The sequence below is a fragment of the Ahaetulla prasina genome, chromosome 2 (genome assembly GCF_028640845.1).
Source record: "Ahaetulla prasina isolate Xishuangbanna chromosome 2, ASM2864084v1, whole genome shotgun sequence".
NCBI lineage: Eukaryota > Metazoa > Chordata > Lepidosauria > Squamata > Colubridae > Ahaetulla > Ahaetulla prasina.
Window position 1 is genome coordinate 226751731 of NC_080540.1, and position 25577 is coordinate 226777307.

The window sequence follows — 25577 nt, forward strand, 5'->3', positions numbered from 1 at the left end:
TGAAAATACAATATGCTTATATGTCTTAGTAGGTGGGCAGTATTTTATAATTTTCATTCTGTGAACAACTATGGTCAGAACTACTCACAGAAGACACAAGAGACAGAAGACATTTTTCTGTCTTCAGTCTCAGGAATACAGCCAATTAGAGACTATGCAAAATCTCAATTTTAGATCCTGAATTTTAGTTCATTTTAGAATTTAAGTATCAAGGCTTGATTATAATAAGCGGACAGGACATGAATATAATTAGATCTTAGTATATGCTTGGAGTGTTATAACTAAATGTCAAGAAAATATAAAAGAAAATGGAAGCCTTTTTGCCATTCTTGCAATACTGATCATTAGCTGAGCAACATATGTGATTATTTATATGAGATGCAAATTATTTATTACAATGCAAATTATTTATTACAATGCAAATTATTTGTTCCAAAGTACAATTAAATGAGGTGAAATTAGGTATATTTATAACTTGGAATTTTACTTCAAGTGCTCTATTAGTGGATACGCTTTATTACAGTAGCAAATTAAGCTTCCTAAATTTCTTAAAAGAACAGAGCATAAGAAGTCATAGCATTGAAAGGGAAAACAATTATCTGGAAAAAAACAGCAAAATGTCTAAAACCTAGAATGTTTCTAAAACATGGATAAAATTTATGTAACAATTTACCACAATGAAGTGAATACAGAAATAGAGCCCAAATAATAGAAACAAAGTGATAAATTAATTAGTAAAAATAGTATTATTAAAATACTTTAAGACTGGGTACTATGGTACCTATGAAATATTGAGCAATTAGATGGCTATATTATTACATGAGTTACATGTTAATGTAAGTATATGGCTAAAATCAATCCAAGATCAGTGACGAATAAAATATTATAGAAGAAATAAACCCTAGATGAAAAAGAGACAAAATAACAAAATGGTTAGTACAGTAATTAGTACAGAAAACAGTGAGATTAGTGTCCTGCTAATAGTATTGTGTAGCATTTATTTTCTTTTATTACTCAGTAGACATTTCTGCTATGCAACTTATAATATTATAGAAAGTCTTTGGTATTTTTTATTTAAAAAATAATTGAACAGTCCAATTGTCATCTTCTCCCATTTTTTTTTCTTTTTACAATCCTTTAATCTCTTTATTCTGGGTGGAGCCAGGGCGACTGGATGGAGCTGAGCTTTTCTTAACAGGGACAAAACATATTAACTTCAGGCTCCTTGGAAACAAAATGTCAAATTACAAGATGCTAGGATGGACCTAGAATTGATCCAAAGGTTTTCTCAGTTTTTTTGCAAAAATGGAACTTCAAAATATTCAAAGGAATGTGAAATTATTTATGACATGTTATGTTTTATGTCCAAGACCACCAAATCCTTGACTGATGTTTGCACCATCCACAAGGATGCAGGGACTTTTTCACATAGTGAGCTGGATAGCTATATCCAGTTTAAGCAATATAATATGTGCAAACATGAGCAAAAACAAACAAAACTAATTTTACGGCATTGTGATTTCAATGACACCCATAAATGAAAATAAAAGAACATACATAAACAGCTACCTGAGTAACTGGAAAATGAATTCATGTTTTTGTTCCTTTTTTTTTAGAGCAGAGCAAATTCTATCCCAAATAATGTAATCTGGATTTAATTCTGAAAGTTTGCCTTAACATGATGTGCGAATGAATCCAATTTAGTTTATTCAACAAAATACAGATGAATATACCGTGGCTTAGTGCAATGTACATCATTTCAGTAATTTGTGTTATTGATTTACTTTACAGGATTATGCTATTTTTCCTAGTTTTGAAATACAGCAGCTTATATATGGTCATACGAACCAAGCTATCAAAGTGCTGTCCCGGTGTCTGGAAGCCGTACGGGTCTGGTTGGGGAGAAACAGGCTCAAGCTTAATCCCTCCAAGACAGAGTGGCTGTGGATGCCGGCATCCCGGTACAGTCAGCTGAGTCCGCGGCTGACTGTTGGGGGCGAGTCATTGGCCCCGATGGAGAGGGTGCGCAACTTGGGCGTCCTCCTGGATGAATGGCTGTCTTTTGAAGATCATTTGACGGCCGTCTCCAGGAGAGCTTTTTACCAGGTTCGCCTGGTTCACCAGTTGCGCCCCTTTCTAGACCGGGATGCCCTATGCACAGTCACTCACGCCCTCGTGACGTCTCGTTTGGATTACTGCAATGCTCTCTACATGGGGCTCCCCTTGAAGGGCATCCGGAGGCTTCAGTTAGTCCAGAATGCGGCTGCGCGGGTGATAGAGGGAGCCCCTCGTGGCTCCCATGTGACACCTCTCCTGCGCAGACTGCACTGGCTACCTGTGGCCTTCCGGGTGCGCTTCAAGGTTTTGGTAACCATCTTTAAAGCGCTCCATGGCATAGGGCCGGGCTACTTACGGGACCGCCTGCTGCTACCGAATACCTCTCACCGACCCGTGCGCTCTCACAGGGAGGGACTCCTCAGGGTGCCGTCTGCTAGACAGTGTCGTTTGGCGACACCCAGGGGAAGGGCCTTCTCTGTGGGGGCTCCCACCCTCTGGAACGAACTCCCCCCAGGACTTCGTCAACTTCCGGATCTCCGAACCTTCCGCATAAACATAAAACCTATGTTTACCCCAAATTTTCTATTATCAGTAGAGTAAAATAGGGCTAGCAAAGTATACCAAATGAGACACCTTCTGTATCTGTTGTAAAATCCTCAAAAGTAGCTCACAATACACAGTTGGGTCTCAAAAAACATGCCAGATATTAATTAATAATTATGTACAGTAAAATATTGCTCCTTTCTCAAGATATATTACAGATGTGCTAAACTTGCCTTATCAATCAAATTTCACATCATTGTAACAGTATTTTCTTTATAGACTTAAAGTACTCTATAAGAATTATACTGTTCTTCAAACTGGGATAGGAGTTTTCAAAATCTGAAATTTCATAAGCCCGACATGATAAATAATTTTATACATTTCCTGTCCTCCAAATGAATAAACTAATGATTTCGTTGAGATTAGGGTTGGGCAAGAAATAACAAGTACCGTATTTTTCAGAGTATAAGATGCTCCAGAGTATAATACACACCTTAGCTTTTGGGGAGGAAAATAAGAAAAAAAAATTCTGCCTACTAGTATCCATCAATATTCATCTGGCTAGCATCCTGTCAGTGTATGAGAGAGTTCATGACTTGGAAGACATGGTAACAAGGTCAGCCAATGAATAGGCATAGCAACTAAGTCAGCCAATGAGGGCTATTTGGAAACTGAAACCGTATTTGCTATGTGAGCAACAAGGAGACAGCAAGGAGCCTGGGCGTGGCTTAGCTCAACTGTTCTGTACTAAAGCTGAATGCTGTGCTGAGCTCTGAAACTAAAAGTGAAACTGAAACTCCTCTCCTCTGCTTGTATTCTGCTTGTATTTACTATCATGCTGGAAAACCTGCTTTTAGTATTGTATATTTACTTCATGTGTTATATTATATATAAAGAGAAGTTATTGAATCCTGCTGAATCAGTTACTTGTGTGTGCTTTCTGGGTGTGATTGCTGCTGCAAACTCTGACACATCCTTGCAGCAAATAGTGAATAGCCAGGTCAGCTTCAGCACATTATTGCAACCTGATTCACCATGAGCAATTGATTGGTGGATGGATTAGCCTCCCGGAATATCCCCAATCAGTTGTTCCAAGCTGCAGGGATTGGCACAGACCATCGCCACCTCCATGCCTCACGTTTTTGGCCTCTGTACCTCGTGTTTTTGGCTTCTGTGCCTTGCGTTTTCAGCCTCAAACACTTTGTTTCAGACCCGTTCAGAGCTGCAGGGATCGCCAGAGCACATTGCCGCCGATCGCTGCCTCTGCGCATCACGTTTCAGCCTCCACAAATCCCGCTTTTGGCCTCTGTATGTCGTGTTTTTGGATAGTTCCAGGCAGCAGGGATCGCCGCCACTGCCTGGAACTACCCAAAAACACGATACACAGAGGCCAAAAACGCGAGGCATAGAGGCTGAAAACGCAAGGCACAGAAGTCAAAAACACGAGTCATGGAGGCAGCGATGGCCTGTGGCAATCTCTGCAGCCTGGAACAGGTCTAAAACGCGATGCACAGAGATAAAAAATGGCCGAAGGGTGGGAGCCGGCAGGTGGGCGGGGCTACATTTGGTGTATAAGATGCATCCAAATTTTCACCCTTTGGATGAAAGGGGGGGGGAAGTGTATCTTATACTCTGAAAAATATAGTAATATTTGCTTTTAATAATTCTCACTCTGTGTATTAAGTATAACCAACCATGCTAGAAACTGACAAGGCTATAAAATAAAATTGGTTATTATAGTTTTATTGTTTCATTGACAATAACAAAAAAAATGTAAAAGGCTATTTTAATTAGAGCAATGAATGTACTTATTTCTGCATTATAATCATAATACAAAGTGTTCCTGCAGTTAACCATATTTTCATATATTTTTAAAATGTCACTACTGAAATATCTTTATTATTAATTCTTGAGATAGAAGTCACATAAAGGCAATGACTGACTCAGTGTTGATTTCTGAATAGAGTGGATGGCAAATCTGATTGATTTTATTATTTCCTCTCCTCTCATTCTCTTTTAGTGAGGGCAATTACTTTTACTCATCAAATTAAAAAAAATAGGAAAGGTTCTTTTAAACTATTAAAATGTTGCAGCTTGCAAAACATTGGTAGGCTATAAATTGTCTTTGTCACACTCACCATAATTAAAGTGTTTTCCTTGATACTGCTACCTGTAAATCCCTCTTTCACTCCCCTAGCCTTACAACTCCCTCCTCCTTCCATTCCATAGTAATTTCCTCTCGAGAATGAAAATCAAGTCAGATAATCGAAATATTTTAAATAAATAAATACGTTTGCAAAAGAATCTTGTGTCATAAAAGGATGATTATTCCTTCTCTGAAAGACAGGTTTAATGTACAATATAATAGCCCCCTCTCCACGAAAAAAATACATATTTAGACTTCACAATCTACAACGGTGATAGCAAACCTTTTGGGCTTGGCATATCAACAAATTAGAAAATGCCTAACTCTGCTGGTATGTCACCCTCCCCTTGAACAAAAGAAAAACAATCCTTTATGTCTCCTGCTCCACACCTATCTAAATCACCCTGACAGGGCACTCTAAACAGGGTCACAGGCTCTTGAGCAATGGTGAAGCTGCTCCCCAGATCTTCCACATGACGTTTATCTTCAGGTGGTGTTCTCTTTCTGTTGCCTACCTGTGGCCTACCCAAAGCTGCTCTAGATCACATGAAGCCTTTTTCTTGTTGCAGCTTCAGAGAATGCTCTTCCACAGCCTCTTCAGCCTCCAAAAATCATGTGAAAATACACCCCATTCTCGTGCAACTTCCAGAGGTTGTGCAAGGCCACACCCATTGTTTGGAGCCTCTGCAGCTCCAAAAACCACAAGAGAACAGGGTGTGTTTTCAAGAATAGTTGTTGAGTGTTGATGAACACTGCCATGCCACCCAAAATAATCGTGGCGTGTCACTTTCGACACACATAGGTTCCACATCCCTGGTCTAGAAACATCTCATTGCTTTGTGTTCTGCTGTTGTGGTCCGTCAGCAGCCTACGGAGCTGGCAACAGAGTTGGACAGTGATGAGGCTGAGGTGAGGCCAGGGCCATCGGGAAGTGAGGTGCGGACTCCAGAGCCTCCAGAGCCTGATAGTAGTGAGGCAGAGGAACAGGAGGAGCCTGTTCCTAATGCACGCATGAGAAGAGCTGCCAGAAGGAAAGAGCAGCTCAAGCAGAGAGGACAACTCGGGAGTAGGGCAAGAGATGATTGGCCCCTCCCATAAAGCTTAAAACAGACCAGCACCGGCGTTTGAGCTTTGCCGGAAAACAACATTGAAGCTGCGTCTTCTGCTTCGTCTTCTGCTTCGTCTACGTCTTTGTTTTTATGGCTTCTGGACATTTGCCAGGAAGGGCCTTTGGCAGTTTGCCTAATTGGACCAAGGTTTGCGAGATAAGTGAGGAATTTGTGTTGGGAGGCATTTGTTTTATTTTGAGTTGAATGACGCTGGGAATGAAGTAATTCCCAGCTGTTCGAATAAAGTTTGTTTGTTTTTCCATGGACTAAGTTTATTACTACCTACTTGGGCCTGGGTCACAACATCTGCATACTTTTATACCAAAGGGTAAGCCTGCTTCAGAGCTGGTTAAGCATTGGGGCCCACTTTTGACCCATACTTTGATAAGACACTATCCTAAGCTACAATATTTACAATGTATAGGGAAATTGTGTGTACTTATTTTTATTTCCAATATACAGTTTGAATACAAATGAAGAAGCTTATGAAAACTTAATTCAAAGACAAATGATCTGCATAAAGAACTATATTCAAATATACCTAAAAACAGCAAAGTTTGCCAACCATTTTCTCTGACCATATACAACATTATAGACTGTGTCTGTTAAACATAAAAGAAAAATTTTAAACAGAAATCTCTTCTTAAATGCACTTTGCAATATGGCTTCATAATATTTGTCATTTGCCATTTAGATTTGTCATCAAATATAGAAACTGTTCTATTTTACCTTGCATTTTACAACTATGCAAGCTACTGTCAATATCTTAAGTATTCAGCAGTATTACAGAGAAACGTCTAGTTTCAAAATTGCAGTAACAGCTCACTTGAGATTTTATTACATTTGTTTCTATACAAAAAAAGAAGGAACTACATAAATGAAAAATAATCTAAAGAGCAAAATCAGACTTCTGTATTTATTAGATGTAAGCCTAATGTCTTTCAGATAAAATATTTGTAGGTGCCATAGTCAATCAAGTATTCATGAATTCCAAAGATGAAAGCATTCATGCATAAAAGGCAATGTGATAATTATGATCGGCAGACAAGATAATGGGGGAAAAAATCTTAGGCTTCCTTTAATTTTATGTATCAAGTACTGGCTTGACCTAGATAACCTGTAATGCTTCACCACATTTACTGCATTATTTTAGCATTTTAATTATTTAGGAAAATTCAATTAATTCAGTAGGCATCTGTTAAGCAGGTCCAACTTTGTTGCACCTCACAGCTTTTTTTTTAGTTGCTGCAATTTTGGGCTACATTTTTAATATAAATATGTAATTAAGCTTAAAATCTATTCACTCTGCAAGTTTATTAACCTTTGCTGATTATGCAAATTGTAGCTGTGAGGCTGTTATGACATTTTCATAATTTAAAAAAGCTTGTTTTTAATTTTTTATTGTAATCTTTGTGGTTGGAGACCCAGGATGAAAATCATGTATGTATCTCTTTCCTAAATTCTATTAATAACAAAACGGAATTATCAAAAGAACAAAAATGAAAGATAAAGAAACAATATGAATTAAAAACTATAAACCTTCAATTGAAACAATACAGCTTGCTAAAATCTTAATTTATTCAAAATGAGAGCTATTCCAATATGTTGGATTAAAAATCCCATCCTCTACCAAAAATTACAGATAAACGTTTGTGTGGAAACAGCAATCACAAGGCCTTGCCTCGCCTTTTAAATACAGTATGAAAGATTTATTTAAAACCAAACAGATCTACCTTGAGCAAGTCGTTCAAGTCGCTTTCCATGCTCTGGAGGAATAGCATACCTAAAATTTATTTAAGGGGAAAATATAGATTAATTTAGAGATAGTTAACCTTTTAGAATTTTCTTTTCTTTTTTTTTTTTATAAAAAGTTTTATTTTTACAATCATATCAAATAATTCATCCAATGTACAGTTATATACAATTAGTCGGGCTTGCCCAGTCACCACCCCCCTTTTTAACACTCTTCCCTCTTCTACCTTCTTCTGCTTTCCAGACCTGCTAGAATTTTCTTTAAATACTCTACAGACATGGAACAGAAAAATATTTAGTTTAATATTTTAGTGACATTCCTCTTTCTAAAATAAAATTAAGATGCTAACTGCAAAATATTTTTTTACATTTTTATTTTAGTTACAGTTATAAAATAATGAAATAAAACCTGAACCAAAAACTAATAAAAAAGCAACTGCCAAGTAAATAAAACACACTTCATCAGCTTCCATCATAAAGATGCTAATAGGTAATAATGCAGTGGCAGAACAAACATCAAGAAGTTCCTTAACCTAAGCACCATTTCCAAAAAGGCCTTGCTGTTCTTGCTTATCTAACACTGGTAAAGAACTGCAACTGGTGTCTAGAATGGATATTTCTCAAATACCCATGTCCTAAACCGTTAGGAGCTCACATGTATTAGATAACAGATATAAGTATAAACATGATTATGAATACATGAAATGAATATGAATAAAAGGGAACATTAGGGACGGTAGGCACACTGGTGCGATTATGCACGCCCCTTAAAGACCTCTTAGGAATGGGATGAGGTCTACAGTAGACAGCCTTAGATTAAAGTTTTGGGGGTTTGGGGAAGAAACCACAGAGTCAGGCAGTGCATTCCAGGCATGGACAACTCTGATATTGAAGTGGTATTTTCTGAAATCAAGCTTGGAGCGGTTTGCCATAAGTTTGTATCTATTGTGTGCTCGTATATTGTTTTGGTTGAAGCTGAAATATTCATTGACAGGTAGAACATTGTAGCAGATAATTTTATGTACTATGCTTAGGTCGGACTGAAGACAGTGAAATTCTAAGTTGTCTAAACCCAAAATTTCAAGTCCAGTGGCATAAGGTATTCTATTGCAAGCAGAAGAGTGGAGGATTCTTAATAATAATAATAATAATAATATTTTAATTTGTATACCGCCCTTCTCCCGAAGGACTCAGGGCGGTGCACAGCCAGAATAAAATACAAAAAGAACAGTACATATAATGTTAAGAACAACCCCTTAAAAAACTTATTCAATTGGCCAAAAATTTAAAATACAATAACACCCTATAAAATTTACAAAAATTTAAAACCCATAAAAGCAAATTAAAATTTTAAAATCAAGCCAGTCCAGCTAAACGGAATAAATAGGTTTTAAGTTCGCGGCGAAAGGTCCAAAGGTCGGATAGTTGACGAAGTCCAGGGGGAAGTTCGTTCCACAGGGTAGGAGCCCCCACAGAGAAGGCCCTCCCCCTGGGGGCCGCCAGTCGACATTGCTTGGCTGACGGCACCCTAACGAGTCCCTCTCTGTGAGAACGCACCGGTCGCTGGGAGATAGAAGATGGCAGTAGACGGTCCCGTAAATATCCTGGTCCTAAGCCATGGAGCGCTTTGAAGGTAGTCACCAATACCTTGAAGCGCACCCGGAAGACAACAGGCAGCCAGTGCAGTCTGCGCAGGATGGGTGTTACGTGGGAGCTCCGAACTGCTCCCTCTATCACCCGCGCAGCTGCATTCTGGACTAACTGGAGTCTCCGGGTGCTCTTCAAGGGGAGCCCCATGTAGAGAGCATTGCAATAGTCCAAGCTAGAAGTCACGAGAGCATGAGTGACCGTGCATAGGGCATCCCGGTCCAGGAAGGGGTGCAACTGGCGAATCAGGTGAACCTGATAAAAAGCTCTCCTGGAGACGGTCGTCAAATGGTCTTCGAAAGACAACCGCCCATCCAGGAGAACGCCCAAGTTGCGCACCCTTTCCATGGGGGCCAATGGCTCGCCCCCAACAGTCAGCCGCAGCTGCAGCTGACTGTACCGAGGTGCCGGCATTCACAGCCACTCCATCTTGAAGGGATTAAGCTTGAGCCTGTTGCTCCCCATCCAGACCCGTACGGCTTCCAGACACCGGGACAGTACTGCGACAGCTTCATTGGGGTGGCCTGGGGTGGCCAGGGTTGGAAAAGTACAGCTGTGTATCATCAGCGTACAGTTGGTATCTCACCCCAAAACCACTGATGATCTCGCCCAGCGGCTTCATATAGATGTTGAACAGGAGAGGCGAGAGAATCGATCCCTGCGGCAACCCACACGAGGCGCCTCGGGGTCGATCTTTGCCCCCCTGTCAACACCATCTGCGTCCGGTCAGAGAAGTAGGAGGAGAACCACCGATAAATGGTACCTCCCACTCCCAAACCCTCCAACCGGCGCAGCAAGATACCATGGTCGATGGTATCGAAAGCCGCTGAGAGATCTAATTGGACCAGGGCAGAGGAGTAACCCTTATCCCTGGCCCTCCAGAGATCATCCACCAACACGACCAAAGCCGTCTCCGTACTGTATCCGGGCCGGAAGCCGGACTAGAACGGGTCTAGATAGACGGTTTCACCCAGGTACTGGGGTAATTGACGTGCCACCGCACTCTACAACCTTCGCCGTAAAACGAAGGTTGGAGACTGGACGGTAATTTCCTAAAACAGCTGGGTCCAGGGAAGGCTTCTTGAGGAGAGGTCTCACCACCGCCTCTTTCAAGGCAGCGGGAAAGACTTCCTCCCGCAAAGAAGCATTTGTAATCCCCCGGAGCCAGCCTCGTGTTACCTCCTGGGTGGCCAGCACCAACCAGGAGGGGCACGGGTCCAGTAAACATGTGGTGGCATTCAACCTTCCCAGTAATCTGTCCATGTCCTTGGGAGTCACAGGGTCAAAACTATCCCAAACGGTCTCAACAAGACGAGTCTCGAAACTCTCTCCTGGATCTACCCAATTTTGATCCAATCCGTCCCGAAGCTGAACGATTTTATCATATAGATAACTGTTAAACTCCTCGGCACGCCCTTGTAATGGGTCCTCCCGCCCTTCCTGTTGAAAGAGAGAGCGGGTAACCCGAAACAGGGTGGCCGGGCGATTATCTGCCGACGCAATGAGGGAGGAAACGTAAGAACGCTTCGCTTCCCTCAATGCCACTAGGTAGGTCTTATATAGGACCTAACTAGTGTCCGGTCACCCTCAGAACGGCTGGATCTCCAGGCACTCTCTAGGCGTCTTCTCCGGCGTTTCATCTCCCTCAGCTCCTCGGAGAACCAAGGAGCTGGTTGAGACCTGCGCCGGGTCAGAGGCCGCAAAGGCACGACACGGTCCAAAGCTCCAGCTGCGGCCTGTTCCCAGGCCGCGACTAGTTCTTCAGTCGTGCCGCGGGCCAGGTTCTCGGGAAACGGCCCAAGCTCCGTCAGGAACCTCTCTGGGTCCATCAGGCGCCTGGGACGGAACCAACGCATTGGTTCCATCTCCCTGTGGTGGTAAGTAGCGGTCCGAAAGTCCAGATGAAGAAGAGAATGATCTGACCATGACAAAGGCTCAATAACTGAATCATTTAAAATCAGATCATTCGCCCACTGGCCAGAGACAAAAATCAGATCTAGAGTGCCTCCCCCGATGTGGGTAGGGCCGTCCACTAATTGAGTCAGGTCCATGGCCGTCATGGAAGCCATGAACTCCCGAGCCGTCAAGGATGCCACGCCAGTTGATGGCAAGTTGAAATCCCCCATGACCAACAGTCTAGGGGTTTCAACTGCCAACCCGGCCAACAACTCCAACAGCTCAGGCAGGGCTGTTGTCACGCAGCAAGGAGCCAGGTACGTGATCAACAAGCCCACCTGAGTCCTACGACCCCACTTCACATAGAGGGATTCACAACCAGCTATCTGAGGCACAGTGGTCTCCCTCGGTTCCAGGCTTTCATTAATAATAACCGCCACCCCGCCACTCCTACCTTGGGCCCTCGGCTGATGGAATGCTCGGAAACCTGGTGGGCACATCTCCACTAGGGGAACCCCCCTTTCCGTGCCCAACCAGGTATCCGTAATGCCCATAACATCCGTGGTCCCCTCCTGAATTAGATCTGAGATCAGGGGGGCTTTGTTAACCACGGACCTTGCATTGCATAACATCAGCCGGAGGCCCAAGTCCCAAGTACTGTGGCCACCTGGGGAACGGGAAGAAGCAGGGGGGCCGGAGCACGCGATCGCTCTTAAATAGCGAGGGCGTACTCCCAAAACCTGATGTGGCCCCCCCTTCCGCCATATCTGCCTCTCCCACTTACCGTGTCAATAGCACAACCCTGATAAGCTGGAACGAAACCCTCCCCCACCTCCTTCAGACCTAACTTAACGCCGCAAACGCACATTGGACTTGGCTCCCTCCCCGACGGGTTTCCCTCCCCACCCATTCTACCCCTTCCCCCCCAACCCAAACCCGTCAATTTCCATCCTCCCCGTAAAATTCCCATTAAAACTCCCCTTAAAAAATCGGTTAAAACAGTTAATTAAAAATCCCCTAAGTCTCCTATTCTTGGCATGCCACCTCTCGGGGTTCCAAAACCCGTCCTCAAGATGGGCCCTCGATAACATAGAAGGCCAAACCCGCGAGAAAGGGGAATCTCGCAGGGCAAGAAGGTCAGCCACTGAAAATGTCCGCATAGTAGAAGTCCGGCAAACAGACCCATCCTGGACCAGTCAAGATGGTAACTGACAACACCAGCAATTCCGGGTGAGAAACAGTCTGGGAATAGTTCTTAGGTGGTAGATGGACAAAACCTCCATTAAATATCTTCTTGTGAAATATCTCTGGATTCATTTGATTGTATTAATGTCCGATGTGCAGTGTGGGTTCCAGACAGATGAGCTGTATTCAAGAATTGGTCTAGCAAAAGTTTGTATGCCTTAATTTGCAGTTCAATATTACCAGAGAAGAAGCTATTCATGATTAGGTTAACAACTCTTAATGTTTTTTTGGCAATGCTGTTACAGTGAGCTATGGCCCTTAGATCATTTAAAATGGGTACTTCAAGGTCCTTGACAGAGTGAGAGTTGTCTACTAGATCGTATCCACCCAGCTTGTATTTTGTGCACTGATTTTTATTTTATTTTTATTTATTTTTTTGCTAATGTGTAAGATAAAGCATTTGTTGGTTGATATTTGGAGTTGCCAATAGTTTGACCATTCTGACACATAGTCAAGGTCTTTTTGTAGGGTAGAAGCATTGTCAGTGGTGTTGAATAGTTTTATATCATCAGCAAAGAGAACGCAATTGCTTATAATATGATCACAAAGGTCATTTATGTAAAGTATAAAGAGTGTGGGTCCTAAAACGCTACCTTGGGGGACACCGCTGTTAACAGGTGCAGGGTTTGATAGGGTGTTCCCTATTTTGATACTTGTTGCCTATTTGATAGGAATGCAACTATCCACATATGCAGGGATCCAGAAATGCCGTAAGATTTTAGTTTTAGAAGTAGTTTGTCATGAACCACTGAATCAAAGGCTTTACAGAAGTCTATATAAATTATATCTATTGCTTTACCCTGGTCGACTTTTGAAGTCCATATGTTTTTGCATTGTACCAGTTGCAGATTGCAGGACATTTTTTTTCTGAAGCCAAAATGCTTGTTAGAGAGTAGGTTTTTTGTCTCTAAGTAGAGGGTAATGGATTGGTTTATGACTGATTCCATGACTTTGCAAGTGACACAACATGTAAGCCAATAAAATGTACAGATAGAATATAATATATGTATGAGAGTAGTTTCATTTAAATTAAAGTAATTATACTATGTGTAATATTGGTTTATTATGAAGCATTTTAGAAAATCCTACAAACAGGATGCTAAGTATTTTATGCAATTCTTATATGGATTTTTTTGGTCGAAATATGTATGTGCTTGTAACCATACTGCATTTTTGCAAATTTCCAATTTGTATCTCATCTTGCATAAGATTATGCTATTTCTGAGTGTATATTTACATTTTCATTTTTACTTTCAAGAAAGTATTTTTCATTAATTAAAAAATGCATATTCCATCAGATGTAGAAATTAGTATACATAGATAACAGCAGAAAAGATAGGGGAACTCAAGTTATCATTTGATATTTGTACTTTTTATTATTGAAATATAGTTTATCAATAACTGAAAATTAAATATATGAACAAGTGCACATGTACAAACAGTTGCACAGAAAAAGTTTTTTTTTTAAAAAAACCTGCATTGTATTATATGTGTGTCTTCAAGTTAGTTTTGACTCCTGGCTACTGTCTGGACACTTGCAGATTTGTTGACAGGATTTCTGAATTGGTTTGCCACTTCCTAGGATTGAAAGTTTGTAACTGGCCCATTATTACCCAGTTGGTTTTATGCATAAAGCAAAACTAGAATTCCTAGTCTTCTGGTTTCTAGCCTGATGCCTTTAAGAGTTCTCCACTGTATTCTATTTCATTTACTATCTAGATGACAAAGGGGTGAAATGCCATTGGTATGCTAACAATCTTTCTCTTTCATCCCCTATAAGAATCAGATAAAGATATATAGAAGCAGAATCAGGAATACCCTGAAGCAACAATTGTGTGAGAGTTAATGAACTGGAGTTTAAGTCCAACAAAATAGAAATGCTATGAATGATTTCAGAAAAAAACCAGAATGTTATTTCTAGCACTACTTCACTGACTACTTCATCTCCTAACAGTAATTCATGTTCTTATAACTTCCTAGTTTATATTTATTTTATTTATATTATTTATTTATTTTGTCAGGTATCATACAAAAAAGATTATATAGTATATAAACACATATATGAGTAAATACAAGGAGGTATAACCATATATATATATATATAGGAAGAAGAAAAGAAAAAAAACAATAGGACAGGAACGGTAGGCATGTTTGTGCGCTTATGCACGCCCCTTATGGTCCTCTTAGGAATGGGGTGAGGTCAATAGTAGAAAGTTTTTGGTTAAAGCTTTTAGGATTATGGGGAGAGACCACAGAGTCAGGTAAAGTATTCCAAGCACTGATGATTCTGTTACAGAAGTCATATTTTCTGCAATCTAGATTAAAGCGATTGACATTAAGTTTAAATCTATTAGTTGCTCTATTATTATTGCAATTAAAGCTGAAGTAGTCTTTAACAGGAAGGACATTACAATAGATGATTCTGTGAGTTAAACTTAGGTCTTGTCGAAGGCGACGGACTTCCAAGTTTTCTAAGCCTAGGATTTCAAGTCCGGTGGGATAGGGTATTTTATTGTTTTCAGAGGAATGGAGAACTCTTCTTGTAAAATATTTCTGGACATGTTCAATTGTATTGATGTCAGAGATGTGGTGAGGGTTCCAAACAGGCGCGCTGTATTCTAGAATTGGTCTAGCAAATGTTTTATATGCTCTGGTTAGTAGTGTGGTGTTTTTGGAAAAGAAGCTGCGCAAAATTAGGTTTACAACTCTTAGAGCTTTTTTTGCTATGTAGTTGCAGTGGGCTTTGGCACTTAGATCATTTGACATGAAAACTCCAAGGTCTTTAACGGGATGGGGGTCGTCTGTAAGGTAATGTCCATCTAGCATATACTTAGTGTTTGGATTCTTTTTTCCTATATGTAAGACTGAGCATTTGCTGGTTGAAATTTGGAGCTGCCAATTTTTAGAGCAAGCAGTTAGATGATCAAGGTCGTTTTGAATGATAGAAGTATTGTCTGTGGTGTTAAATAGTTTGACATCATCAGCAAAGAGAACACAGTTACTTGAGATATGGTCACAAAGATCATTAATGTATAGTATAAAGAGTGTTGGCCCAAGGACGCTGCCTTGAGGAACGCCACTCTTGACAGGAACAGGATTTGATAAAGCATTGCCAATTTTGACCACTTGTTGTCTGTTAGACAGAAAAGCAGATATCCATTTGTGAAGGGGTCCTGAGATGCCATAGGATATTAGTTTTAGGAGAAGTTTATCGTGTACTACTGAGTCAAAAGCTTTGCAGAAGTCTATGTAGATTGCATCTACTGATTTGCCTTGATCAAGATTTGTAGTCCATATGTTTTTACAGTGGAGAAGTTGTAAGTTACATGATAATTTTTTCCTGAAACCAAATTGTTTATTGGAGAGTAGGTTGTTAGTTTCTAAGTGTGAGGTAATGGATTGGTTGATGATTGATTCCATGACTTTGCAGGTGACGCAGCAAAGAGAGATCGGTCTGTAATTTTCGACTAAGCTGGGGTCTCCTTTTTTGAAGATAGGGATGACTGTGGCTAGTGACCATATAGTTGAAATAGTTGAAATATTATAAAGCATTCCATACCAGTCTGTCCTTGGAGATGCTGGGAAATTGCAGCTTATGTAAAACTTAAACAAAAGAAATTGAATTAGTTGATTGTAAGAGACTAAATAGACTAAATCTTTCAGCCCAATTCCAGATGTAAATTAAAATGCTAAAAGGCTTATGACATACTTATCTAAAAGGAGCTTCTCATCTTGGACTGCCATTTCCTGTTTTGAAATTAGAAAAACCCCTGTTGTTAAAGCTTGCTGGAAGTTAGACTGGCAATAATATTATTTTCTAATACATTTTGTCCCTTCTACCTTTTAAATCAATTAATGGTAAATATTTCTCCTGTCCAATCATATCCATCTCTAGGGGGATGATGTTCATCTCCATTTCTTAGCTGAGGGAGCCACGTTGTCTGAAGATATTTTCAGGGTCATGTGACCAGCATAACTATATGGCAAGGCACACAGAACGCTGTTAACTTCCAACTGAAGTGCTATCTATTTGTCTACTCGCATTTGCATGCTTTCAAACTATTAGGTGAGCAGGAACTAGGACCTCTATGGAGCAACTGGTGGGTTGCTACCGATTCACCCCAGATCAGGCAAACCAGTAGTGGCAGCAGTGGGAGGCTCCGGCCACCCTACCAGATGCTTCTGCGCATGCGCAGAAGCTTCTGTGGATGTGCAGAAGTGGCACATGCACACACCCACAAGCAAACCAGTAGCAACAGGTTTTGAAACCCGCCCCTGAATGGGACCTCACTCTGTCACATGGTACCCGGGTCTTAAACCCAGGCTGACAGCTTTTCAGCTGATAAGTTCAGCATCTTTAACTGCTGAGTCACTGTGGCCTATTTAAACCAATTATAGGAGACAGTCTTACAGGTAGTCTTCAAGTTACAACATTTTATTCAGCAACCATTCAAGGTTACAACAGTGCTGAATGATGAAATTTACACTGTTTTCAAAGTTCTGACCATTGTAGTAATCCCACAGTCATGTAAACAAAATTTGAATGCTTGGCAACCAGCTTGCAGTTAGTACTGGTTGCAACCTCCTGTGATCACATAATTTGCAGCGTTTTGTGCTACCTTCCCACAAGCAAAGTCAATAAAAGAGCCAAAAGGGAAGGCTGCAAGTTGCTCAGGAGAAAGGCCCACACCTGGCCTTTCATTGCTCACTTGCACCACACCCTCCTTCTCCCCTTCACTCATGTAGACTCCATGCCCTCCTTCCTTGGTCTTGCTGCACTTGCATGCATGCATCCCACACCCTCTTTCCATAGCCTTCCAGTGTCCACACGCTTAGCAACGGCAATTCTGGTCCAAATTACAGTTATTATTCAAGGACTACCTGCACTATAAAAAAGCAGTGCACTGAAGACGACATTGGATACTGTCAGATGACAAGCCTTTCCAGTATTGTCCAGAGAAGAATAAAAGAACTGTCCCAATAGTAGCAGTTCACTACATTACTGTACTATAATAATAATAACAACAGAGTTGGAAGGGACCTTGGAGGCCTTCTAGTCCAACCCCCTGCCCAGGTAGGAAACCCTACACCATCTCAGACAGATGGTTATCCAAGATTTTTTTAAAAATTTCCAGTGTTGGAGCATTCTAATTGTGGAGGAAGATGATTCTTTCTCTACCAATCCTATAGCCCTGTACAGTGGATGCCCATTTGGCATGGTAAGTATGTTTACTCACATATATACGTCAATATACTTTGATAAACAAATTGACCAAGCTCTGAGACAGTATGTACTATCAATACCAACTCACTTGCTCTAGGCCTAGAAAAAACCCTGGTAGAACTAAAGCAGGGAGTATGGGACTTAAGACATTCAAGCCGACAGTGCCAAAATTTCATATCTCTCCTAGAGAAAAATTGTTCTTTCCACCTAGACACTCCCAGTTCTGAATGCTCCACACAGAAGGGTTTACTCTCTAACCTGAACAGATGTTCTTCCTACTAGGGTGATAACTGATCAACAGGCTAATCTTTCACCTAAAGATAAATTGCAGGTAGTCCTCGACTTACAACCACAATTGAGGCCAGAATTTGTGTTGCTACATGAGACGTCTGTTGAGTTTTGCCCCATTTTATGACTTTTCTTGCCACATTTGTTAAATGAATCATTGCAGTTGTTAAATTAGAAATACAATTAAGTGAATCTGGCTTCCTCATTAAACTTTTGCTTGTCAGAAGGTCTCAAAAGATTATCATGTTATCTGGGACACTGCAACTATCATAAATATGAACCAATCGTCAATCATTTGAATTTTGATCATGTGACTATGGGGATGCTGCAACTGTGAAAAAGTTACACTTTTTTGTAACTTTGAACGGTCACTAAATGAACTGTTGTAAGTCTGTTCTGTTTGGTCCCTTAATGAAACATTAACTTTATTAGATGTCTTTATTTTATATATGCATAAAACAAAACATTTGTATTATAGGACCAGGCCTGGGGGTCATAAAACAAAGATTCAACTACAGGGCTCCATTGTTGAGAGACCTACCGTATTTTTCGGTGTATAAGATGCACCTTTTTACCCCCAAAAAGAGGGTGAAAAACTGGGTGCGTCTTATACGCCGAATTTAGCCCCACCCACCTGCCACCCCACCCTTCGGAGGTTGTCGGCCTAAAATCCCCGCTGCTGCGTTTTCCTGAGGACACGCAGCTATGCGAATTGCATCAGGGAGGAAAATGTGATGCATGGAGACGATGCTCTTGCGAAAGCAGGCACTTCTGCAGGGAGGCAACGCTCTTTCTCCTCCCTGATTTCCGAAGCAATTCGTAAAGCCACGTGCCCTCCTCCTCCTCCTTTTTTGCAGTTGGCTTCTGCTCCTGGCCCGGGAGGCGGATCTGGCTAGGAGGAAAGAGAAAGTTAGACTATGCATGCTTTGCTAATTGCTACGGGCAATCAGGGAGGAAAAAGAGCATTGCCTCTATACATGGCATTTTCTGGCGTTTTTTCCCTCAAGTCTCCAAAGCAATTTGCAAAAAAGGAGGAGGGGGGCGCATGGCTCTGCAAATTGCTTCGGGGAATTGAGGAGGAAAACGCCGGAAATGCAATTCATGGAGGCAATGTTCTTTTTCCTCCCCGATTGCCCGAAGAAATTCACAAAGCCGCACACCTTCTTCCTCCTTTTCTGCAAATTCCTTCAGAGAATTGAAGAAAAAAACGCCAGAAAATGCCATGCATGGAGCAATTCGTGAAGCTGAGTGCCCTCCTCCTCCTTTTCTGCAGTCTCACTTTTTCTTTCCTCCTAGCCAGATCCGCCTCCCAGGCCAGGAGCAGAAGCCGACTGCAGAAAAGGAGGATCAATTCTCTGAAGCAATTTGCAGAAAAGGAGGATGAGGGCATGTGGCTTTGTGAATTGCTTCAGGCAATCGGGGAGGAAAAAGAGCACTGCCTCCAGGCATCGTGTTTTCCTCCCCGATGCAATTCGCACATCCTCATGAAAATGGACTTGAATCTTCAAGGAACTGGTGGCTTGCTGGGCACTGCGCAGGAGGTGTAGGGCAAGGCGCTGCCACCCGAAAACTCTTGCTGTGATCTCTGCTGCCTGGAACTGCCCGAAAACGCCATGCTCTTTCTTTGCCTCTGTATACCCCATTTTTGGAACTGAGGAGGCAGCGGAGATCTCCAAGGGGTGGAGATTGCAGCAACAGTGTTTTTGGGTGGCAGCGTCTTGCCTTTTGCCCCCTGCACAGTGCCTGCTTTGCCAAGCGAGTCCCAATCTCTGCGCTTCCCCAGGCCGCTCTCGTTATCAAAATCCGAATGGGAGTGAGGACGCCGCTGATCCTGATGCTAGTAGGCAGAGGCAGAATTATTTTTTTCTTGTTTCCCCACCCCCACCCCAAAATTAAGGTGCGTCTTATACTCCAATGCGTCTTATACATCGAAAAATATGGTATTTCTTATCCTTCACTTTAATTTTATTTGGGTTTCTTTTAAGGTATTTGTTATACTACATATTTATTATTACATATATTTGTTTTTGCTGTTTTTAGATACTTTTTTATGTATTCTGTGCACTGCCCACAGTCACCTTGATGTGATGGGCAGTTATATAAATTTGATTAATTAATTAATTAATGTATCATATATATTACTTATGCATGTATTAATGATGCGCTGTATTTTTAAATTGGATTGTAATTAAAATGAATAAATAGACATGGCTGAAACTACAGAATTTTCAGTAGATTGGTCCATCTTCTTTCTATGACTGGATCAGGAACCTAACTAATTAGTATCACTTACCAACTATCCTGAGTTCATATCTTACAGACTATGATTTACTATATATACATTGTTGAAAAAGAAAGATACGAAAGGAGGGAAATCGCAGTGACTGAACCTACATCACAAATTCATGATTCCAAGGATCAAAACAGTCCTGAAAGCATTTGGTAAACATCAAGAGGAAAACAAACAATAATGACAGTAGTATGGGTATGTATTACAGACCATTCAACCACAGAGAAGACAGATGAAATCTTCACAAGATCAAAAGAGATAGGAGAAAAAGCTGAACAATTTCTATGAAAATACAAAATTGTAACTGGGTGAAAACAGATAAACAAGAAGCTTTCAGCACAGTTAATCAAAATCAAAATGATAAAATAATTTGGGATGAAATTATAGAGAGAGAGGCTTTGGTTTCGTGGTTAAGGCACCAGGCTAGAAGCCATGAGGCTGTGAATTCTTGCCCCCTTTAGGTAAGAAAGCCAGCTGGACTAAGTTTGTAGGTGTGATGGAAGCATGGATGATTTGCAAAGACAGGATGGTATAGATTGGTATTATGAATGATTTGCGTAATTAGATTTTGTTATGATTTCTTATCTTTTTCTCATGCCTCAATACCTTTGACTTACTATTTCTTACTCCTTTTCTGCATTTTGCGTAACATTATTTCGCTTCTATTTTCCTTTCTCTATTATCTTTATTCATGCAGTATATTTTTTTTAAATGATATTTGAAAGTTAAGAAAAAATTTTCCTCACAAATCTGAGACTTCAGTTGAATTACAAATTGCTGACAAGATGTTTCCATATCTGCCTTTAGCCACAGACTTAACATTGCAGCTCTTCATATTTTTTAATCTTCCAAAACTAAGAAACATTGTGCACCCTCTCTCTCTTCCCCTCCCCACCCCCACACTCATAAAAAGAGTTAGCTTACCAGGATTTTGGTTCGCCAAAGTGGAGATAATTAATACTATAAAGATCCATATCTTCAGTGTGCCATGCAAAAGTTGTTTTCCACATTCCAAAATACAAATATGGAGTGTTGACTCCCTCAATTGAGATTCCACAATCTTCTTCTACAATATCCAATATGGTATTGAGATGAGCGATATTCCATTCATTTACATCCTGAAAAGCAGATATGAACAATAAATCAAATATAAAACAAGCACAAAATAATAATACTCATGTATCATTTTGGAGATCTACTCTCCCTTTGGAAAAAGGTAGGTGTATCTAAATTGTCCACTGCAAGAAAGCAAAATCATTCTGTCATTTCTATTAAAAGACAAGTCAACAATTCTGTCTGAAATCTTTCCATTTTAGCTTTTCATTATAAGCATTTTCTTTGAATAATTAATATATTGTTTTTCTGACCTTTTTCTTTTCTGTGTTACTACTGACATTGTAAACCAGCACATCGGAACTTGTTAATATTTTAGTATTCATATGTAAACCAATCTAGAATTATTTTTGATTGCAGAATGCTTAAAAATGCTTTTAATAAAAACAATGTACCTATATATAATTCCAAAGTTATATCACTTGTTACTTAAGGAAGGCCTCATTTAAATTATCTGTCATACTAGACATAGAGTAGCAATAGTTCTTATATAAATTATTGACATTCCTTTTATGGCCAAAATACTCATATTTTCTACAAACAATTGCTAATCTATAACTACCTAGTAATGAGTATTGCACAGGATTAGCTGCACAGTTATAGCATAATCAAGTGTAGTGGACATTGTATACTATTGCAATTATAGGGAAGTAATAGGAAGATAAAATATATGTGTTTTATTATTTATATTTATGATTAGGCTACATGCCACAAGCCTCTAATAAAATGCTGCCCTTGCATTATATGTAGGAGGTCACTGAGGCTGTTTAATGTTCTTTTTGAAGCCATCTCCTAAATACATGCGTAACTGCAAAAACTAGGCAAGTACGCAAGCTTTAAAACAAAAATGTTTGTATGGTGTCAATATCCATACAATTTTGTAAATGTTTATTAGAAATCAGGGGCAAAGAAAGAGCAGCAGAGATCAGTCACTCACACTGTCAATTTTTTTTCCCAATTAAAAAATATTTATATTAGACCTGCCTGGGCCTAAAGCTGAGTCTGCAGGCATTAACAACATACCGCAGCAAGGAAAAAACAAACAAACCCTGGGGCATTAATGATGCCAAAATTAAAGTTGTCATGTTTACTAAAATATGTAGTAATTGAAAGCATAATTGGAAGCAAACAATATCAGTACTGAATAAATACACATTTCTTCAAATATTTAGGAGCCATTTTGTAAACTTCCCTTATATGGAAGAACCAAATAAAAGATGTCCAATAATACAGTCCTATTTGCTAGCTGCAGCAATAATAACTTCAACAATAAAATTCTTTAAACCCAAGTCTTAAGGCACACAGCCTTGTATGTATGTGCGTCTTCAGAAGCAATCCAGAATAAATTTGTAAGAGCTATCTTTTATGTCTCCAGTTGTATATCAAATGCTTTCTTGTGTCTGGTAGCTGGTCTTTCTTTTATACGGACACATTTGAAAATCTATTGGCTAAGGTACTGGTTAACATTAAACCGTATGGAAGACTCTCTTGAAGCTCTGCTTCACTGGCAAGGTTGTTTTACATTAGAGGAACAGCACAACCAAGTTGAAAAAATCATAAAGACTCTTATGATAAATCAAACCACTGACTGATCTATTCAGTTCTACTGAACCCAATTAGAGATGTCACAGATTGAAATGATTTTTTTTTGGCATAGAATGTATGATTGTTGTGGTCCATCAGCAGCCTACGGAGCTGGCAACGGAGTTGGACAGCGATGAGGCTGAGGTGAGGCCAGGGCCATCAGGAAGTGAGGTGCAGATTCCAGAGCCTCCAGAGACTGATAGTAGTGAGGCAGAGGAGCAGGAGGAGCCTATTCCTAATGCATGCATGAGAAGAGCTGCCAGAAGGCAAGAGCAGCTCAAGCAGAGATGACAACTCGAGAGTAGGGCCAAGAGATGATTGGCCCCTCCCATAAGGCTTAAAACAGACCAGCACCAGCATTTGAGCTTTGCCGGAAAACAACACTGTACCTGTGTTTTCTGCTTTGTCTACGTCTTTGTTTTTGTGGCTTATGGACGTTTGCCAGGAAGGCCCTTTGGTAGTTTGCCTAATTGGACTAAGGTTTGTTAGATAACTGAGGAATTTGTGTTGGGAGACATTTGTTTTACTTTGAGTCTAATGACGCTGGGAATGAAATAATTCCCAGCTGTTCAAATAAAGTTTGTTTTTCCACGGACTAAGTTTATTACTACCTGCTTGGGCCTGGGTCACAACAATGATAAATCTCTGAGCTACAGTCTTTCCCAATGTTTCAATGTCTATTGAAATATGCAAAAAAAGACATTGCTTATGTTTAAATAACTTGTTGAATCACAACCATTTTAATTATGAGTTTATTAATTTCAGAGGTTTCCATTTGCCCTACATATTTAAAGCCTTCTCCAAAAACTAAATAACACCAAAATGCATATATCTTAGCCACATTTTTTAAATGGAAGCCTCATAAAATAACAGTCTTCATTTATTATAGAAAATAAATAGCTTCCATTTGGATACCTGAATTGCTTTCACTCTTGATAAAACAATTCACATATGGTTTCATGTGCGTTGTATGAATTCACCGTGAACTGTTTCCTTCCCTACTCTTTGCTTCCATTACCTCATTTCTAAACAGCTTGTATTTCATCCATCATTGCTGAATATATGAAAATCCCTAACGTGAATAAATATGGGAGATCATGATTCTAAATTTAGGAAAGATTTCAGTTAATAGTATATAATACTAATGATATCTATCCTTGTGCAAGGTTACCATCTGGTGGCTGATAAAGAAATAACCAGTCCAAAGTGCTTTTCAGATTAGGATATCTGGAAAGCACAGGTGTCGGAACATACTTTGTTACTCTGAGACGGAACTGGCTATTTACCCCATCAATCTGCTCTTTTTTAGTTTCCATGTGGCTACATTTACCTGAGAAGTGTCACATTTCTGATGAGACATCCATAAAGACCTGCTAATAATCTAGTATCTCCCATATGCTTTCTATTATTCTTTTTTCATTCCTTTTTGTCAATCTTTTAACCCAATTTCCCATAATTATGCCATCTATCAAAATTGCAGGGAGTTGTCTTTAAAGTCACCAGGAATCATGATTGACTTGAAGGCACAAGGAAAATATTTAAGAGCTATCTGCCACTTACGCAACATGTTGATGATTATTGAGATATGAAATCATAAGGAAATTATTATATAGCTTATTCCTTTCAAAGAAAACACAATGCCTAACTCAATTAAAGCTGTATTTTTTCCAGCTATTGCTAAATAACATTTTTACCATAAATTTGTGGTTATTATCTATTTTATATTTTTCCTGATGGACCCTGAGAGGTTCCTGACGGAGCTTGGGCCATTCCCTGAGGATCTGGCCCACGGCACGACTGAGGAACTGGTCGTGGCCTGGGAACAGGCCGCGGCCGGGGCCTTGGACCGTGTCGCGCCTTTGCGGCCTCTGACCCGCGAGATCTCGACCGCCCTTGGTTCTCCGAGGGGCTGAGGAGATGAAACGCCGGAGAAGACGCCTGAGAGCACCTGGAGGTCCAGTCGCCCGAATTGATCGGACACTAGTTAGGTCCTATTCTAGGACCTACCTAGTGGCAATGAGGGAAGCGAGGCGTTCTTACGCCTCCACCCTCATTGCGTCGGCAGATAACCGCCCGGCCGCCCTGTTTCGGGTCACCCGCTCTCTCCTACATCAGGAGGTGCGGGATGACCCTTTGCAGGGACGAGCCGAGGGGGTTAGCGGTTATCTATACGATAAAATCGCTCAGCTGAGGGACGGTCTGGATCGAATTTGGGATGATCCAAGCGAGGGAGAGGAGGCACGTCTTGTTGAGTCCATTTGGGATGAGTTCGACCCTGTGGCTCCCGAGGACGTGGACAGGTTGTTGGGGAGGCTTCACGGCACGACATGTTTACTGGACCCGTGCCCTTCCTGGCTGGTACTGGCCACTCAGGAGGTGACACGAGGCTGGCTCCAGAGGATTATCAACGCTTCTTTGTTGGAAGGGGTTTTCCCTGCCGCCTTGAAAGAGGCGGTGGTGAGACCCCTCCTTAAGAAGCCTTCCCTGGACCCAGCTGTTTTGGGTAATTATCGTCCAGTCTCCAACCTTCGCTTTGTTGCGAAGGTTGTAGAGAGTGCCGTGGCGCGACAGCTTCCTCAATACCTGGATGAAGACGTCTATCTAGACCCGTTCCAGTCCGGCTTCCGACCCGGATACAGCACGGAGACAGCTTTGGTCGCTTTGGTGGATGATCTCTGGAGG

The 25577-nt window shown here is 40.7% G+C and overlaps 1 protein-coding gene across 11 annotated transcripts in view; it reads right to left on the reverse strand.

The window, feature by feature from the left end:
- Positions 1-25577, reverse strand: part of KDM4C (lysine demethylase 4C) — a 257900-nt gene that overhangs the window by 202449 nt on the left and 29874 nt on the right. For 9 of the 11 annotated variants that reach the window (XR_009153550.1, XM_058170007.1, XM_058170005.1 and 6 more), the window contains 2 exons: positions 21123-21316; positions 7590-7639 (listed from right to left, as the gene is read on the reverse strand). Coding sequence is in view for 10 of the 11 variants with exons in the window: in XM_058170007.1 (XP_058025990.1) it covers positions 7590-7639; positions 21123-21316 (244 nt within the window). In the remaining variant the exon portion in view is untranslated. Of the gene's footprint in view, positions 1-7589; positions 7640-15863; positions 16000-16105; positions 16144-21118; positions 21317-25577 lie in introns of those variants that run through there. The other 2 variants (XM_058170008.1, XM_058170009.1) reach the window with 2 other exon arrangements.